We start from the raw sequence: 18,436 nt of genomic DNA, 5'->3' as shown, positions 1-18,436 counted from the left end.
AATTAGACTGTTGAATTTAAGCATGATAACCTCTTCAAATAGCCCTTTTAATATTCATTTCCAGGGTATTTGTTTATTTTGTGATTTGTTAGTACCTTTACCAAACAAGAAGCAGCAGGAATGGGACTTGATAAAAGAAAAAATTTAATTTAAAACTTTTTTCTACTGAGCTAATTTTAACAAACAAATCAGGAGAAGAATGTCATCCTTTCACTTTAGAGACAGGTTGCCCTGGAACCAGTGCTTTGTGCAGCATAGTTGAGGCTCTAGATGCAGTTTGTTTCTATGGCCATTGACGTTTCTTTGCCTCAAGGTGGCAGAGTTGAGATGAGACAATATTCTGTCAAGAATTCTTTAAAGAAATTCCATTTCCTTTTGGAAGGACTAAGTAATTAGTTTGAGTTGATGGGTAGGTAAGGGCTTGGCATAGATGTTAACTACAGTATTATTTTTTATTTGCTCTGGGCCAGGTTTGAGCTTGGGATTTTATGTTTATTACCTCATTGCAGCCTCACATCAGTACTGAAAGATTGATCTTATATTTTGATCTACAGTTCTACTCTGTAGGTGAAATTATTGAGGCTTAAACAATTTTATGTAGCTTCTCCAGTTAGAGATGGATTTCTAATTCAGTCTGACTCCAGAGCCCATGATCTTATCACCTCCCCACCATCATCTTGCTTCCTTGACCCTTTCTTTCCCTGTGCTGAGTATCATAAGGCTGCAGGGTGGGTGGTTTCCCTTCTTTTTTCTAGATGTGTGGTTATTGGATAGGGGTCATGATTCTTACCTGTTGGAGAATTATGAACCTATATTTTTAAAGGGTGGATCGTATTGTTAACAATTTGTTGTTCTTTCAGTTTGAGCTGCTGAAGCATCAGAAACTCAAGGACCAGAATATCTTTGTCTCCCAGACCAGGCTGTGCCTGCACAATCTCCCAAAGGCCGTGGATGACAAACGGCTCAGAAAGCTGCTGCTGAATGCCACTGGAGGGGAGAAGGGGGTGCGCATCAAGGAGGTGAGAGTTGGCCCTGCCCACTCGGAACTTAGGTATTCATCCTGGGTCAGATCGAGTATTTAGTTCAGGCTGTGGTGCTGGCAGATTGACAGATTTTCTTTTGGACACACTGTCAGCAGACAAGGCTGAGTTTGGTGATTTTTATGGTTTTTTGGGGTTGAAAATTTTTTTTTTACCTCTTCTAAGAACTGCCTTTCACATCTGACCAAATTGCAGCAGAATGTGAGGAAGTCTCTGCCCTCATGAATTAATTTAGCAAGCATTTATTGAATACCTGCTGTGTTCTCAGCATTATACCAGGTGCTGTAAGGTTAATTTTCTTGCAGAGAAAATAATCTGTGTGCTTTGCTCTTTAGAAGGGCATTTCACTACCATTTAGGCTCTTACCCTGTAGTAAGAGTCCTCAGTGCCCTGTGGTGAGCATAGGGAGCCACCCGGGTCTTCAGCAGTTGTGTTAGACAAACTCTGGATTCACACCAAGACTTGGTTAGGCTCTGTGTGCGTACAGAAACCTCTCCTCTGCTCCCACAACACCCCTGCGCACCTCTGTCATAGTGCTGACTGCTACATGTCCTGTGATGGTCTGCCAGTCATTCCTCCCCACCAGGCTGAGCTCTTGGAGAGCAGGCGTTATCTCGTTGTTCCCAGTTCTTGGCATAATACCTGGCACATAGTCATCTCTTGATTAGTGTTTATTGAATAAGTAACCTAGCCAATATTATGAATCTGCTTTGCTCTGATTCATCACCGTAAACTATTTTCCTACTCCTGGAAATCCTCTTCAAAATGTAAGGTATTGGTGTTCAGGGAATTCCAGGAGAGAATATGAACATGTCAGCACGTAGCCGACACCACTCTTGGTAAAACTTGGTAACTGTTCAGCTGTTACTGGCATAGGGGTGAGTTGTGTAATTTCTCATTAACATCCACAATACTTAGTAAGAATCTGCACATTTAACACCTGCCATCATTTAGAGAAATGTATGTGTTTTACAATATTTGCATTATATTGAATTTTCTCTTTAATTCTTTCATATGTGTAAATATCGTGTCTCAGTAAGATAGTAAGCCTCTTGAGGATAGGAGCCTCATTTTTTGCTTTCTTGATTATCCTACCGTACATGGCACAGTTCTAGGCACAGAGTAGATACCGGACACTCACCAAATGCAGCATCCATGTGTACCCAATACCTAGACTTCTCTGTTACATGACAACTACAGCTTCCAGGAGTAAAAGCATGTAAACAATCAGTTTTCCCAAAATATCCTACTGTTCCTCGGTGCCCCAGGATGCCAGTTACAGCTTAAGGATTTAGGGAAAAATCACGCCAGAGAGGATCTGAGCTCTGAGCAAAGACAGCTGAAGCTCCTTCCTGTATTTCTGAGGCTATATGTTGGGCAGGATCTTCCCCATACCTGAATTGTCTTTCTTATCTAAAGCCATCAGGCCCTTATCCTTCCCTTCTTCAGTAATTTCCTTTCTGAGTGGTTTCTTCAGTGAGGAGATCCACAGACGGCTTTTTAGCCTCAGTGCTAATTTATACAACCTCAAGTACCATGTACCTCTCAGCTTATGTGTATTGTCATGTCAACAGTTAGCTATTATAATTTTTCCTTGGGAAGTTTATTTTATTTACATGCTTATTTGTGGGTCTGTGTTGATGTCTGTAAGCTCTTAGAAAGCAAGAAAATATCTGTTTAACTTGTTTTGTGCTCTCCGTAGGTGTATTCTAATAAAACAGACATTCATAAGTGCTATCCCAATAAAACTCTTGTGATGGTGACATATATGAAAACTGTTCCAATAACCTGATTTCTTGTTGAAGCTGTTAAGGATCTTTATCCTCTAATTACTGATTCTTATTCTTGTTCTACTCGTAGTGTCGGGTAATGCGAGGCCTTAAAGGAGCTCATGGGAAAATTAACGGTCAGTCCTTGGGCTATGCCTTTGCAGAGTTCCAGGAGCACGAGCATGCCCTGGCAGCCCTACGCCACATCAACAACAATCCAGAAATCTTTGGGCCTCAGAAGGTGAGCCTCATCCTGTGGGGGGGGGGACATGTTCCTCTGAGGGCCATTTGTGGAAAACCCTCTGACGTTTGTATGGTGGGTAAGAGTGGCAAGGCGTTGGAGGAGTGATCAGTGATTCAGGTGATAAGATGATTAGAAGGAACACTAAACTGGATAGACTGCTTGCAGAACTGGCCCCTTGCATTTAAGTAGAGTGAAGTGAGCAGCATCCTCTGACTTGCAAGAAAGAGGGTAGTGGTGGGACGATATCTCAGCTCATTGCATGCAGAGATTAAGAAATCTAATGAATGACTTTCTGTCCCCTTCTGCCACAGAGACCAATAGTGGAGTTCTCTTTGGAAGATCGAAGGAAACTTAAAATAAAGGAACTGAGGATCCAGCGCAGCCTGGTACAGAACTGAAATGTTTTTTCTGTCTTTGTTTTTTAAATGGTAGTAGTATATACATAAACTTTACTATTTTTAAGTGTACAGTTCAGTTAAAACAACTTTTTTTTTCAGACCATATTTAAACTCCTGTTTTGTTCAGTTTGTGGTTCTGCCCCCTTAAAGTAGGTCTCTTCCTCGTTAGGTTCTTTGTTACCCTTTACTCTTAGTTCCCTAGAACTCTGCAGGCCATCTCTCTTCTGCTGGCCTGGCTTGTGATAGCTCCACAGAACGGGGAGGAAGGAGAGAGGAGAATCAGACTGATGTTATTACCAATCAGCAGTGCTTGTACTGCAGTGTTTGGTGATGGTACGTGTCAAAATTAATAGCCAAGGTTAAGCTTTACATTACCTGTAGATTTCAGCTATCTCTTCCATAATTCTGTTTTCTTCTTAGATGGCTCCAGAAGTGTGATGCCTGATAGTTTTAGTACTGTTTTTAATCTAGTGTAGTATAGAGGAAAGAACAGGGACTTTGGGAACAAGAATATTCATGTTCAAACTCAGGCTCTGCCCCTTTCTGAGTTCCTTGGCAAGTTATTACCTCTCTCAGCTTCAGTTTCTAGTTTGTAAAAATAGGATTAACATCATCTATGTTATATGGTTGATGAGGATTAAATGAGGTAACGCGTGTAAGTTGTCTCGCATACTACACAGTCAGCACACAATCAGTATTCATTCTCTTACCCATCTTGCCGCAGGACATAGAAGGCCAGGTTATTCTTGACACCATAACTCTTACAGATCTCATTGATATTATACCTTAACTTGCGTATATACCAAACATTTGCAGTGTTTTGGTGTCTTTATGGTGTATATCATGAGCATGACTTTTATAAATTTATTTATTTATTTATTTTTGCTGCGTTGGGTCTTCGTTGCTGCACACGGGTTTTCTCTAGTTGCGCCGAGCAGGGGCTACTCTTTGTTGCAGTGCGCGGGCTTCTCATTGCGGTGGCTTTTTATATTGCGGAGCACAGGCTCTAGGTGCGCGGGCTTCAGTAGTTGTGGCACGTGGTCTCAGTGGTTGTGGCTCGCGGGCTTTAGAGTGCAGGCTCAGTAGTTGTGACGCACGGGCTTAGTTCCTCCACAGCATGTGGGATCTTCCCGGACCAGGGCTCGAACCCGTGTCCCCTGCATTGGCAGGCGGATTCTTAACCACTGCTCCACCAGGGAAGCCCTGAGCATGACTTTTAGAGGAGCAGTATCAGTGGTTAATACAATGGCCCCGGGTTGGAAAAACCTGAGTTCTGGTTATTATTCAAGGCAGCTTTATTATTGTAGTTATAGAATTATTTACTGCCTAAGTCAGAGGTGATTCTGTAGCTACTGGCTTAAAAAAAAATTCAGGTTGCCTGATTTGTTGCCTACACTTATGTACATACTGATCTTTCTGTGTAAAAGTGTTCCTCTCCCCTGACTCAAGGATACTTCTACTCAGTTTCCATACTCATATTCCACAAGTAGCATTTCCCCACCTCTCTCAAAAGAGATAAGACTTTATTACTTGTACTACATGAAGTTCCTTAAACTTTTTTTTAGTTTTTTACTTTGTGGATGTCTCTTTTCTCCACCGGGCTGTGAGTGCTAAAAGGTAGACACTTCATTCTGTCCATCTGTACCCTTACCACTTAGAGACTGGCACATAAGAGGCATATAATAGATCTTTGTTGTGTCAGTGTGCCTATCTAGATTTCTGAGGTGAAAAGGACAAAATAACATCATTATTACTACATTAATTTCACATGAATCTTCTTTTTCTTCCCCCACTTCAGTGCAAAATAAATCTGTAACATACTTTATGTCTTCCTTCTCATGTCATCTTTTCCTTATCTCCATTTCATTTATCTTTTCTTTAATGTTTTTCCTTTCTCTATGTGGATTCGAGTTTCTGACCTGTCATTTCCCCTCCCTTAATACATTCATTTAGTATTTCTTGCAAGGCAGGTCTACCAGTGATAAATTTCTTTAAAGTTTTTTTTTTTTTTGGCCTCACTGTGCGTATTGTGGGATCCTAGTTCCCCAGTGAGGGCTCGAACCCGGGCCCCTGGCAGTGAGAGCACTGAGTCCTAACCATGGACTGCCAGGGAATTCCCAGATTTCTTTAATTTTTGTTTGTCTGAGAAAGTTTTTGTTTTTCCTTCACTTTTTTTTTTTTTTTAAATTTATTTATTTATTTATGGCTGTGTTGGGTCTTCATTTCTGTGCGAGGGCTTTCTCTAGTTGCGGCAAGTGGGGGCCACTCTTCATCGCGGTGCGTGGGCCTCTCACTATCGTGGCCTCTCTTGTTGCGGAGCACAGGCTCCAGATGCGCAGGCTCAGTAGTTGTGGCTCACGGGCCTAGTTGCTTCGCGGCATGTGGGATCTTCCCAGACCAGGGCTCGAACCCGTGTCCACTGCACTGGCAGGCAGATTCTCAACCACTGCGCCACCAGGGAAGCCCCTTTCCTTCACTTTTGAAGGATAATTACACGGGTAAAGAATTCTAAGTTGGTGATTTTTTTCCCCCAAACTTTAAATATTTCATTCTATTCTCTTCTTGCTTATATGGTTTCTGAAGGGAAATCCAATGTAATCTTTTTTTTTTAATCCAATGTAATCTTAACTTTGTTCCTCTGTAGGTAATGTATTTTCCCTACCTCTGGCTTCTTTCAAGATTTTCTCCTTGATTTTCTGTTGTTTGATATGATATCTAGATGTACTTTTTTCTTTTTCTTTTTTTTAAAAAGGAAGCAAGTTTTTTTTTTAATTTATTTATTTTTTATTTATTTTTATGGCTGTGTTGGGTCTTCATTTCTGTGTGAGGGCTTTCTCTAGTTGTGGCAAGCGGGGGCCATTCTTCATCGCGGTGCGCGGGCCTCTCACTATCGCGGCCTCTCTTGTTGCGGAGCACAGGCTCCAGACGCGCAGGCTCAGTAATTGTGGCTCACGGGCCCAGTTGTTCCGTGGCATGTGGGATCTTCCCAGACCAGGGCTCAAACCCGTGTCCCCTGCATTGGCAGGCAGATTCTCAACCACTGCGCCACCAGGGAAGCCCTTTTTCATTTTTTTTAATATCCTGTTTGGTTTTTGGCTGAGCTTCCTGGATCTGTGGTTTAGTGTCTGTCCTTAAGTTTGGAAATCCTTAGCTCTTATTACTTCAAATATTTCTCTTCTTTCTTCTCATTCCCATTATACATTTGTTACACCTTTGGTAATTGTCCCATGCTACTGGCCTATTTTCTACTGGCTTTTGCCTTTTGGACATACCTGTACTTTTCCCCTATTTCTGCATGTGGAAAGGGAAATGGTTGTTTTGTGTCCCCCACCCAGTAACCATCTGTTACTATTTCAGGGCCTGTGAACTACTTGCATTCACTTTCCTATAGTCTCTAACTGTTTGGGGGAAGAATTCCCCTTCTCTCACCAGCTCATTCCTCTTCTGAGTATTTCCAGCAAATAAACCTCACCCAGTAACTAAATGGCATTCTCTTGTCTTATATAGCAAAAAGTGAAATCCAAGTCGGCAACTGGTGAGCAGCCCCAGCAAGAACAACCAGAGCTTGGAAAAAAACAGCAACAGAAAACAGCTCAGAACCACATGCATCAAGAAAGCAAGGCCCCCGTGGAGCAGGAGGAGAAGGCAGGGTCTGTCCCATGGACGGGCTTCCAGACCAAGGCCGAAGTGGAGCGCGTGGAGCTGTCTGATGGGAAGAAGAGAAGAAAGGTCCTGGTGCTCCCCTCACACCGAGGCCCCAAAATCAGGTGAGATGCAGGATGGCGGCTCAGAGGGTTTGTTTTGTTTCGCCCTTTTTCCTCTTTGTGGCTTTGTTTGGATGAAAGGGAAGCTCAGCGTGCGCCAGTCCCGCGTGAAGTATCTCTACACCCGCAGAGTCACTCTTGGACCAAATGGAGGCCGGAACAGGACCGGCAGAGGGGGCCTCAGAGGAGCCTTCCAGTGCGGGCTTTCATGCGATTTTTCTCCTCTTTTGAAGAGCTTCCTTCTGTCCTGATGGCGGTCTCTGTCAGCTGAGGCCCATCTACTTGAGGTTTCTGTTTGGGACAACAGATTAGTGCTGTCAACAGAAGTCGATCTTGACAAAATTTTTGTTAAGTATATGAGGGTTTTTGAGATTCCCTTGAGGTTTTAAGCCAAAACAAAAAGACAAGTATACAGATGTTGAGCCATAGGGCATTCTGTTGCAGTATCCCTTTTTAGCATGATTTCTCATGGGCTTAGAAAGAGCCAGTGTAAGAAAAGGCATTTTATCTTTTGGGCTGAGAAAAATCTCAGGGGTCCCAATTAGAGGAGGAACACTTGACCATATTGTTTCAGGTTACGGGACAAAGGCAAAATGAAGCCTCTCCCTCCCAAGAAGCCAAACCCCCAGATAAACCACTGGAAGCAAGAGAAGCAGAAATTATCTTCCAAGCAGGTAAGTTCTGTAGGCCCTGAGGCTTCGGCATGGCACAGCTCTGCTGGGGTCGGCAGCCGCTTGTGCCGTGATTAGTTGTGCAAAAGGAAAGGGCTTCTAGATTGCAGTTATGTACAGGATTGCAGCTTTTTAGAGGATGTGGAGGTACACGGTCCTAAAAGTGGGGAGAAAAATAAAACGAACCCCATGTATTGGTTACCCTGCTTCAACAATTATCTTGTTTTACCTACCCCTCCACCCCACACCACCCTGTGAATATATTAAAGCGAATTCTACTTCACTTGTAAATGTGCCTCGTGGAAATGAGGTGTATTGCTCAGAAAAATACCTCAGAATTCATCTCGAGCTGATAAGGCCTTAAACACACATATACACAAACACATATTATGCCATCATCACATCTAATGAAATTAATAAGAAGCTCTTAATAGCTAATATGTAACCCGTATTAAAACGTTCCCAGTTGCCTCAAAAATACATTTTTTAAGTTGGTTAGTATGAATCAGGTTCCAAACAAAGTCCACATGTTATACTCGGAATTTTTTTTTGGCCATGCCCTGCAGCTTGTGGGATCTTAGTTCCCCGACCAGGTTTTGAACCTGGGGCACGGCAGTGAAAGCGCAGAATCCTAACCACTGGACCGCCAGGGAATTCCTTATACTTCGTTTTTAAATCTCTTAAATCTTTTTTTTCCCCTATAATATCCAGTCTTCCTTACATCCACCCCGCTTTTTTCCATGCAGTTAATTTGTTGGATAAGCCAGGTCCTTAGCCTTAGAATGTATTACATTTTGAATTTAGATGCTTTCTTCCTTGTGCTGTCATTTAACTTGTTCCTCTAACACCCCATGTTGCCTACAAACTGGTTGTTAGATCTAGAGGCTTGATTAGATTCAAGTTCAGTTTTCTTGGCGAGAGTATTTCATAGGTGGTGCTGTGTGCTTTCTGTTGCATTGCACCATAAGATGCGTAGTGTCTGGGTGCCCCATTTTTAGTGATGCTGTGATTCATCAGTAAGTTTAGGAATTGTCTACCTTATCCCTCCATTTGTAAAGTCCCCCATCAGCCTCCCACCTAAGGGTCTTAGCACCCACTGATGATTGCTATCTAGATCCATAATTCAATACGAGTTGCAGAATGGTAATTTTCTAATTTTATCAATGCTTTTGTGTTTTTTAAGAAGAATTCTAGAAAAAAGAATCTTCCCTTGTCAACTGTTTGGTTCCCATGAAATATCATTTGTGTAGGAAAGGCAGGGTAAATGCTTGATTTTGTTTTTTTCCTTTTATCAGTTTCCAAAGTAATGAGTTGTTGCCCTACCAACCTCCTCTGATGACCAGTAAGATTTTTTTTAGTATTGTGAATTCCTGAGTTTTTATGTACTTGATGTGTTTCAGTCAGATGCAGTCATTATTCTTGTCCCATCTGAGGCCAGCAGAAGCCCCTTCAGGTTGACTCCTGAATCCTTCTGACATGACCCTGTCTTTGATAGTGTCCTTACTTTCTAGTACAACCGGATGTCCCAACTTATCTATTTCTTCGTCAACCCTGGCATTAGCTTCCAAGGAGCCCTAGTTCTTAATAGAAAGTGGTAGTCCTGCATTCTTGATCATTTGAAGTCAAATTTTCTTTTTTTCCTTGCCTAGTTCCTTTCTTTAAAGGGTACAAAAGCATTAGCTTCTCATCCTACTCAGAAATCTGTGTCTCTGGGAAGCCTCTGACCCATCAGACTATCTTATAGAGCTCTCTTTGAAACCCTGTAATTCTTGGTGAGGGTAAGGGCAACAAGCAAGACCATCCAGACTTGGGGCTGACTCATCTTGGAGGAGATTCGTTTGAACATTTGGGAATTGAAGGGGGAGAGGCCTTTGAAACACAGTATTTTAGTGGGGCCCTTCTCTTAGGCACTCCTGGTCTGATTTCTTACCAATGGATGATTCTTGCGGGGTCACTGTCTGGAAGTCCCTCTTGTGGTGGACAGGATCTCTGAACCTACTTTCTCCCTTGGCTGGCCTAAGGGTAAGGTAATACTTAATACTTGAAACTGATTATCTTATGTTTCCTTACCTTTCATTTGTAGGTACCTAGGAAGAAAGCTAAGGGAAACAAGACAGAAATTCGCTTCAACCAGCTGGTCGAACAATATAAGCAGAAGTTATTGGGACCTTCTAAAGGAGCTCCTCTTGCAAAGAGGAGCAAATGGTTTGACAGTTGATGATGGTAGCAGACTGGGTAAGAAGCTGGATTGTGTGCTTCTTGGTAAAGCCTCCCCTCCTCACCCATGTCATTTACTGAGGGAAGGAAACTCCTTGAGTGCATTGCCACTTTGGGGCACTGCGACTGGGGCACATCTGAACTTTGGTCCCTCCCTCGTGTGTGGTTAGATAACCACAAAGAGGAATCTCAGAAAAACATGGTGATGCTTCTTGCATATTTTGTGTGAAGTTGTGCTTATAATTCTTATCCATTTTAATTCTTTGTTGCTCAAATGGGAACAATTATAAAAAGCATTCTTGACTGCTGAATTTTTAAGATGTATATTTTGTTAAGTGTCTTCTCTAAATGAGAGATTTTGTGGCTTTTTGAATAACAGACTCTCCTTTCTAATATATGGGAATCCTTTATTATTTATAAACGTTTTTGATATTCCTAACTCTAATTCAGGCATGTAGTCCTACATACTGCAGGAATCGATTAAGAAAGAGCAGAGAAACATGATTTCCAACCTAATCTTTGAGGGTGGGAGAAACTTGGAAAGTAATTGAGGGCATGGGGCCTGGCCAGGAGCAACACCTGAAAATTGTTTGCCAAATGAGTGGGTAATTGTTGGTAGTTAACTAGAAATCAGTTGGCAGTGGCCCACAGACACTAGCCTGGGTGGTGCTAACCTGCATTTCCTCTCTTCCAGCACCTCCTCCTGAGGACTCAAGAGAGGTAGTGGGTGGTGGAGAGAGCAGTGAGCATGGCCAGAGAAAGAGTTGGAAATACAGCACAAAGCTGTTAATTCCCCAGTCCAGTCTGGTGCCATAATAAGTGATGCTTTCTTCAGAACCATTGCTGACCTAGGGATATGGCTATTTCATTGCAGTATCTTGGGAAACCAATGAATGCTCAAAAATGCCCTTAATTGGTTTAAAGATGGGTAAAAGAGAGACCATGAAAATACTGAAACCTTTTGGAGAGAACTAAAGGACAGAGGCTGTATCTCCAGAGTTACCTTGAGACAGTGCGACTTGGGGAGTTCGAAATGTTCTGGCAGCAGCTTGGCAACCCATCAACCCTAGGATGGCCTGTACTCTGTGAGGGAGTCAGGCACTTTATTAAAGGTGTAAATAGAAGATCCACAGCCTGCCTGGCCTCTGATCTGTTTTCCCTTGGCCAGCTGTCTGCTCACCAGACACTTTTTCCCGTAGTGTACAAATATCTATAAATTAACATTTAAAAATAATCTTAACATTTAGGATAGATAAAAATTGGGGTTCATTTCAGATAGCTTTGCCAGATTTTCTTAGATCCAGATTTTTCTTCTGACAGGTATAGCAGCCCAGTATGTTTAAAACATCATTCAACTGCTCGAAAAGTTACTGCACAGTTCTTTTCTTTCTTTTTTGCCTTTATTTTATTTTATTAAATGATGTTTGAATCACTAAATTAAAAAAATATATATTGCTGAACGTTACAATGACAATTTTGCATTTCTCCATATACTTTATCATATAATGATGTCATATGTTTTCTAAATTTCTTAAATCTATATTTAAGATACAACTATATAATAAGAATCCCAAGGAAAACAAAACTTAAACCTCAAAATTATTGTTCATCCCATTACTATTTAAGCTGCTAATTTTTGCCCATTAAAACTCCTTTTTTTACGCATATTTAAAAATCCACATACTAGTATCATTGTCATTTAAAAAGTCGCTCTTTAATATATAACTTTCAGCATATGGTTATTTGTGAATATAATTTTGCAAAAAATTATCTTATGTCTGATAGTTTACTTTTGAAACTATTTAGAAAGCTTAAAGATGCAAAAGAAAAATAGCAAATTGGATTATATAATCTGCATACATAAAGGATTTGCATTGAACTAAATCACAGAGGCAGTTTTGGTGAATTCATATTTAATGTTGTCTTCAATTTATTACTCAAGAATATTTCTGAACTGGATAGTGTGCCAGAACCCGTATCAGTTTTGTCAGTGAAAAGAGACAAGAGAAAATGTAATTCTGCAGTCAATGTAATAAATAAATCTATACTTTTAAAGAAAAAGGACAAAGAAAATGTAAATTTGGTCTGTCTTCTTACCTATAAAGAAGGTAAGCACAGGAGTAAATTATTTTTTATGTAACATTTATTTCTAAAGGTTTACAAGGTACGATTTTAAAATGGGTATATTTTATGGTTTTTATATTAATTGATACAAACATAGCCAAATACCTATGTGTATAAATTATTTGGCCAGTATCCGCTCACTTCATACCTTTAAGAAAGAGAATATAAGGTCATTTGCAATAGTAATAATTAACTAGTTAATAACATAAAACAAGCTAAAATAATGTTTAAAGAATGTTGACCTGAAAAAGTGTAATGATTCTCAGTGAAGGCGTTCCTATGTGGAACAAATTAATGTGTGATTTACAATACAGTTTAAAAGTACACACACTGCACAGTTCTCTAAAAAAGTAATAAGATGAATCATCCACTTTCTCAACAACCAGATTGCTTGTATGGTGTCCTCCTCTGGGACACCTCACCATGGGTTATCTGGGCAGCTTCTTAACGCTTGCCTCGGGAGTATTGATGCAAGGAGAATCATGCTCATTTCTTCACTTCAGAGCCTGATGTTTCATGAAATGGAGTTTTCTGAATTAAACATGAAAGTGGAGTTACAGACCGCTTGGTTAAAAAACAACAATAACAAACATTTCATTAACATCCAAGACTGAAGGCCATTGATCAAAACTGTCAAGTTTCAGTAGATTTTCCTGCTTGGTTATACAGCAGCCTGACTCAGAGATACTTATTTTAAATAAAGAGTCTTAAGATTGTGTGCTGGCTGTTTCTTTGCTTTTTTGGTGGGGGGGTGTGGAGGGGGGTAGATGGGAGACTTGGTAGTTTTGAAGACTCTGCTTTGATCCAGGGTGTATAGTCCCTTGCTCTAGACTTCACCTGCAGCGAGGATTCTGCTTCAGCTGTCTTGAAGTGAGATCTGCAGCTTCCTCTGTTACAAAGTTAGTGCATGTGAATTGGTTCTTTGAAATACTTCCAAATGTCCTTTGCTATGTTTTTGCCTTGAAAAGAGGTTTTCCAGCTAAAAATCAGAGTGCAGAACCTCAAGGTTCCAGAGATCCCCTTCTCACCATGTATTTAATATTCAGTCATCTGAGGAAGCAGGAGGTCAAATATGCCTCTGTGAGTGCTGGCCACCCAGAATCTTCAGTCATAGGCCCTCTGGCTGATCCATGTAGCTAGTTCTTTGCTTAATATTCCTCCCACTCAACTTTTTGAGAAGTGACTGACAGGCATCTGGCAATTCTGTCATATAAGTGGCAACTCTGCCCACCCAACTTGGAAAGTTCCTGAAACTTCTCCATGGATTGCTCCATCATGGTAGTAGCCACATCATCAGACTGAAGATGCCCAGGATAAGTTTGTATTTCAGTTTGTCTCAGATGATGCTCAACTGTGCTTTCTCTCACTCAGTCCAAACTGGCGCTTAAAGGGCCAGGATGAGGCTGCTTTGATTCTCTCAGGCAGAGTGAAAATTTCCAGACCTCCCTTTGCCCAAGGTTGACCGATTTAGAAGTTACATGCATGCATTGTCTTATTTTGGTTCTTTCTTTCTTGTCCTGATGTCTCGTCCTTTCCAGGATTAATTGCAGAGTCTGAGACTGCTCATTGATTGGGGTGTTATTCAGTGGTCTAGACATGGATGAGTTATAGGTACATCTGCAGTTACTTTAGCTTTTGATTCTGAACTGGTGTTTGGCTGCAGACAGGCTTCTGTGCTTATGAATTAATATAGTGGGAAGAATGTGAAGGACACAGACTGATTGAGCCTGGTAACCAATTCTGAGGAGGAAACTGCAGAGTCACCAGAGTACCTTTTGGACAACCCCCAAATGGAGCATCTTGATAGATGGCAAATCCAGTTTTCCTTAGGCTCGTCCACGCTGCCCAGAGCCTGCTGCCTTTTGTCAGACGAATACTTCACTGCTGCAGAGTCATCCCGGAATCTCCTTCCCTGGCCGTTTGATGGAAGGAAAATCCTTTCTGTCCTTGAGGGCAGGGACTATATTTTACACTTTTCTATGTACCCTGCAATACTTAACAATGATTTACACATAGTAGGAGTTCGTTTAATTCCACTGAACTCACTGGAACAGAAGACCATCTGGTCCAGGGAGCTGCGTTTGTGAAGGACAACAGAGTCATTTCCTGAGGTGATGTATGTGAAAGGGCCCCAAAATACAAAGTGATAGAAAAAGAATAATAAACTGCTGGTCACAATCCCTTGAGCACACCACCTGTGTTCTTTTTGCTGTGCCTTGTCCACACCAATTTGTCCCTCTCCACTCACGTGCTATCCAGCATTTCTCCCTGGGAACCTCATCCAACCCAGGGCATTGTGGTCCCTCCCTTGGTCCCTGACACTTTCTGGTTGACGTCTACTCACTTGACAGCATATGCGACTGTGGCTTACTTGTCATTTCTTTAGATCTTACCTCCGCAAGTAGATGGAGCCCCGTGATGGCAATCCCAGCCCCAGGGCGTGGCCGATGGTGTCCTTAGTGATTGGCTGTTGAGGATGATGAAGATGAGGGGTGTAGCAGACAGTCACCTGCTGCAGTGAACTCTCCCCAGCCTATCATTTAATGTATTTTCTTTTTTCTTTCTAGTTCAGCCTCGTTCCTCATAGTAGGTGCTCAGTTAATGTCAGTCCCTGTCACTCCTTTTCTTTTCATTTTCCCTGCACTACTGTCTGGGCCTCAGTCTACCAGCAACTCCCCTCAGATATTGCTTAATCTGCCTTGTGGCCGGAACCCATCGCATTCCTGTCCCCCTCTGCCCAAGGGACTCCCAGCCCTTATGCACAGGGCTGGACGTTAAAGGCTGTATGTGCAAAAACCCTAGTAAGCAGCTGATTCTCAAGTGTTGCCTTCTCACTCTCAACTTCTCTCCATTTTTCCCTCTCCTCTCTCCTGGGTCTGACACTCCACTGTCTGCATGCACTTTTCAACCAAAAGATACTCAAATACTGGGCTTTTGATGAGGTTTTCCCTTTGGAAGCTACTGCAGGAAAGATGCTTTGTATTCTAGCCCGCACTGGGGAAGACCCTATCATGGCAGTTGGCACCTCAGATGGAGGAAGAAGTCCAGAACATTGTTCCTATACTACTTGCAATGAAAGGACGGGATTTAGATGCACCCTTCTTATAAGATAATGTAATATTGTGATTTACAATAAGAAATATATATATGGTCTTTGTCCCTGTTCCTGGAACAGAGCTCCTAAAGCCCTTGGAATTTCCTGTGCAGAGAGTAATAGAGGTCTCTTTTGTTATGTTAAGGTGATTTTTGGAAAGCCCCTAAGGATGCCAGTGGAGCCAACCTAGTGATTAGAGGGTTGGAACTTATGGCCCTCCTGGCCCCCCACCCCATCTCCCATGCAGGGAAAGGGGCTAGAGATTGAGTTCAGTCATCAGTGGCCAATGATTTAATCAATCACACCTATTTGAGGAAGCCTCCACAAAAACCCGAAAGAACAGGGTTCCGAGAGCTTCCGGGTTGGTGAGCACGTGGAAGGAGATCTGGGGAGAGTAACTCACTTGGAGAGAACATGGAAGCTCCCTGCCCTTTCTCCATACTTTGCCCTGTGCATCTCTTCCATCTGGCTGTTCCTGAGTTATATCCTTTCATAGTTAACTGGTAATCTAGTAAGTAAAATGTTCCTCTGGGTTCTGTGAGCTGCTCTAGCAAATTAGGAGGGTGTCGCTGGAACCTCTGATTGGTCAGAAGCACAGGTAACAACCTGAACTTGTGGTTGGCTTCTGAATTTGGGGGGTGGGGGTCAGTCGTGGGGGACCCAGCCCTTAACCTGTGAAATCTGACACCATCTCCAAGTAGGTAGTGTCAGCATTGAGTTGGAATGTAGAACACCCAGTTGGAGAATTGCTTAGTGTGGGGAAAAACACACACATTGGGGTTGGATGCAAAATTGTAATTGGTGTCAGAATTATAGATAATATTCTTTTAAAAGCACCCCAACAAACATCCTTCCTCCAGTAGTGTGGTGGCCATCAGTTGCCAGAGTATGTGAATTTGTCCAGCCCTCATGGCGCTGCTACCAGCTCCGCCACAGGGCCCTAGGGAGCAAAGTAGGCCTGTGTTACTTCAGAGGTGGGTAACGCCACGAATGAAAGGAGCAGCAACTTAGAGGCAGAGTGCTCTGGCTCCTTCCAAGCCAGCGGGGTCCGCTGGAAGTCCGAAAGCAACCTCCCTCGTCAGATCAGACCCCAGACCCACCTTATGTGTTACGCAGGTCAGAGACCACGATCTCTTTCAGAGACATGGCAAATTGAGGCCCAGACAAGGAAGATGGCACGGGATGAGGCTGGGATACAAGCCCAGGTCTTTTGACACCTGGGCCAGTGCTCTGTCCTCATCTGATCTCCGCTGCCACCTGGCCTGCCCCCCTCAGGGCCTCTGTTTCCCCCTTTGCACAAAAGACAGTTCCCTGAAGGAGTGTGGGCTTCCTTTGCCCTGCCTGTCACCAGCTCCACGATGTTGTGGCCTAGAAGAACCCATGGCTGTCGAGAGGGGCAGAGCCACAGCCATGGCCTCTGGATCAAAATAGCGGAGTGTGGGCAAAGGCAGGGCTGAGGGGCTGCCAATCAACTTCAGCCTGGGATTCCTGGGGCCGTCCACCCCATGGGAAAGGGGAGCCGAGACCCATGAGGGTGAGTAGTGGGGAGGGATGGTGGGCTCCTCCATCCCCTCCTGGCTTGAAGCTTTTCTCAGGATGGGAGAGACAGAATGAAGAAAAACATCTCTCCCCTTCTCATTTCCCTTCCTGATCCTTCCCAGGCAGGGTGGCGACAGCCTGGTCATTTGAGAAGTGGATGAAGCTTACCTGAGGGAAGGTGGTCTGGCTGTGACAGGTTTTCAATCCAGTTTTGCAGCATTGTGATCATGGTGCCCCGTTGGGGGCCGCTGGGTTTGGACATCGCTCTTTTCTCATGAAGCCTGGCTGGGCAGGGCCTTCCTATCATCTAAGGTGATCTTCACAACAATCCTGGCTTAGATCATTGAGGGGCAATTGTCCCCACCCTAGTCTCACAGCTGATGGAAACAGGATGACACTCCTAGGATCCCTTGGCCGCTGAGCTAGGACCAGGGCAGGGCTCCGACCTGGCCCAGGGCTCTATCTCTGGGGCCTTTTATGGAACTTTTATTTGAAACCGCTTTTTGCCAGGTACACCAAGTGTTTTTAGGGTAAAGAAAGGTTTCTCTTTTTCACATTACATAAGAAAAGGAAGGACATTTTCATCCTCACGTGGTCTTCGGATGGCAGTGAAACATTTTAAAACTTCTCGTAGAGCGAAACCAGCCGCTGCCTCTGAGCAGCAGCTGCGCTGCGGCCGCCCAGGGTTTCTCTGGCCAGTGTCGCTCCCACGGGTCTACAGCGTGGGGCATATCTTTGCAAACCTCTTCAAGGGCCTTTCTAGCAAAAAAGAAATGAGCATTCCCATGGTGGGCCTAGATGCTGCGGGAAACACCACCATCCTGTACAAACTGAAGCTGGGTGAAATCGTGACCACCGTTCCCGCTACAGGCTTCAACGTGGAGACTGTGGAATACAAGCACATCAGCTTCACTGTGTGGGCGGCCAGGACACGATCCGGCCTCTGTGGCGCCACTACTTCCAGAGCACACAAGCTCTCATCTTCGTGGTTGACAGCAAGGACAGAGAGCGTGTGAATGAGGCCCGAGAGGCGCTTATGAGGGTGCTGGCAGGAGACGATCTCAGGGACGCCGTTCTGCTCGTGTGTGCTAACAAACAGGACCTCCCCAATGCCGTGAATGCAGCTGAGATCACAGACAAGCTCGGGCTGCACTCCCTGAGCCACAGGAGCTGGTACATTCAGGCCACCTGTGCCACCAGCGGGGACGGGCTATATGAGGAACCGGACTGGCTGTCCAATCAGCCCTGGAACCAGAAGTGAGAGGTACTCTTCTCTCCTCCCCTCTCACTCCCTCCTTCTACCCTCGCTTTACTCTCATGTGGCAAACGTGCCCCTGGGGTGTGAGTGCCAGAAGCTGCCTCCATGGTCGGTCACAGTGTGCTTCACCATGCTGTAAATGTGCAGACGCAGCCTGCAACTGGGTTTTTATCTAATGTAAATAGTTTTTGTTTCCAATGAGGCAGTTTCTGGTACTCCTATGCAATATTACTCAGCTTTTTTTATTGTCAAAAGAAAATCGACCCACTGTTTAGTACTGAGAAGGGATTTTAGGCACACGGGTCATCCAGGAGTCAC

The 18,436-nt window shown here is 43.5% G+C and overlaps 1 protein-coding gene and 1 pseudogene across 1 annotated transcript in view; both read left to right on the top strand.

The window, feature by feature from the left end:
- The window catches only part of RBM28 (RNA binding motif protein 28), a 29,544-nt gene extending 18,027 nt beyond the window's left edge, over positions 1-11,517 (top strand). The window contains exons 14-19 of the mRNA XM_061198024.1: positions 861-1,019; positions 2,901-3,050; positions 3,365-3,439; positions 6,959-7,218; positions 7,790-7,889; positions 9,970-11,517. Of these exons, the coding sequence (XP_061054007.1) occupies positions 861-1,019; positions 2,901-3,050; positions 3,365-3,439; positions 6,959-7,218; positions 7,790-7,889; positions 9,970-10,104 (879 nt within the window). The 3' untranslated portion in view covers positions 10,105-11,517. The remainder of the gene's footprint in view (positions 1-860; positions 1,020-2,900; positions 3,051-3,364; positions 3,440-6,958; positions 7,219-7,789; positions 7,890-9,969) is intronic.
- Positions 11,518-17,588: 6,071 nt separating this feature from the next.
- Positions 17,589-18,121, top strand: LOC133096441 (ADP-ribosylation factor 1-like; annotated as a pseudogene).
- Positions 18,122-18,436: the final 315 nt, after the last annotated feature.

This window comes from Eubalaena glacialis, chromosome 8 (genome assembly GCF_028564815.1).
Source record: "Eubalaena glacialis isolate mEubGla1 chromosome 8, mEubGla1.1.hap2.+ XY, whole genome shotgun sequence".
Lineage (NCBI taxonomy): Eukaryota > Metazoa > Chordata > Mammalia > Artiodactyla > Balaenidae > Eubalaena > Eubalaena glacialis.
This window is presented reverse-complemented; position numbering and strand designations above follow the sequence as displayed.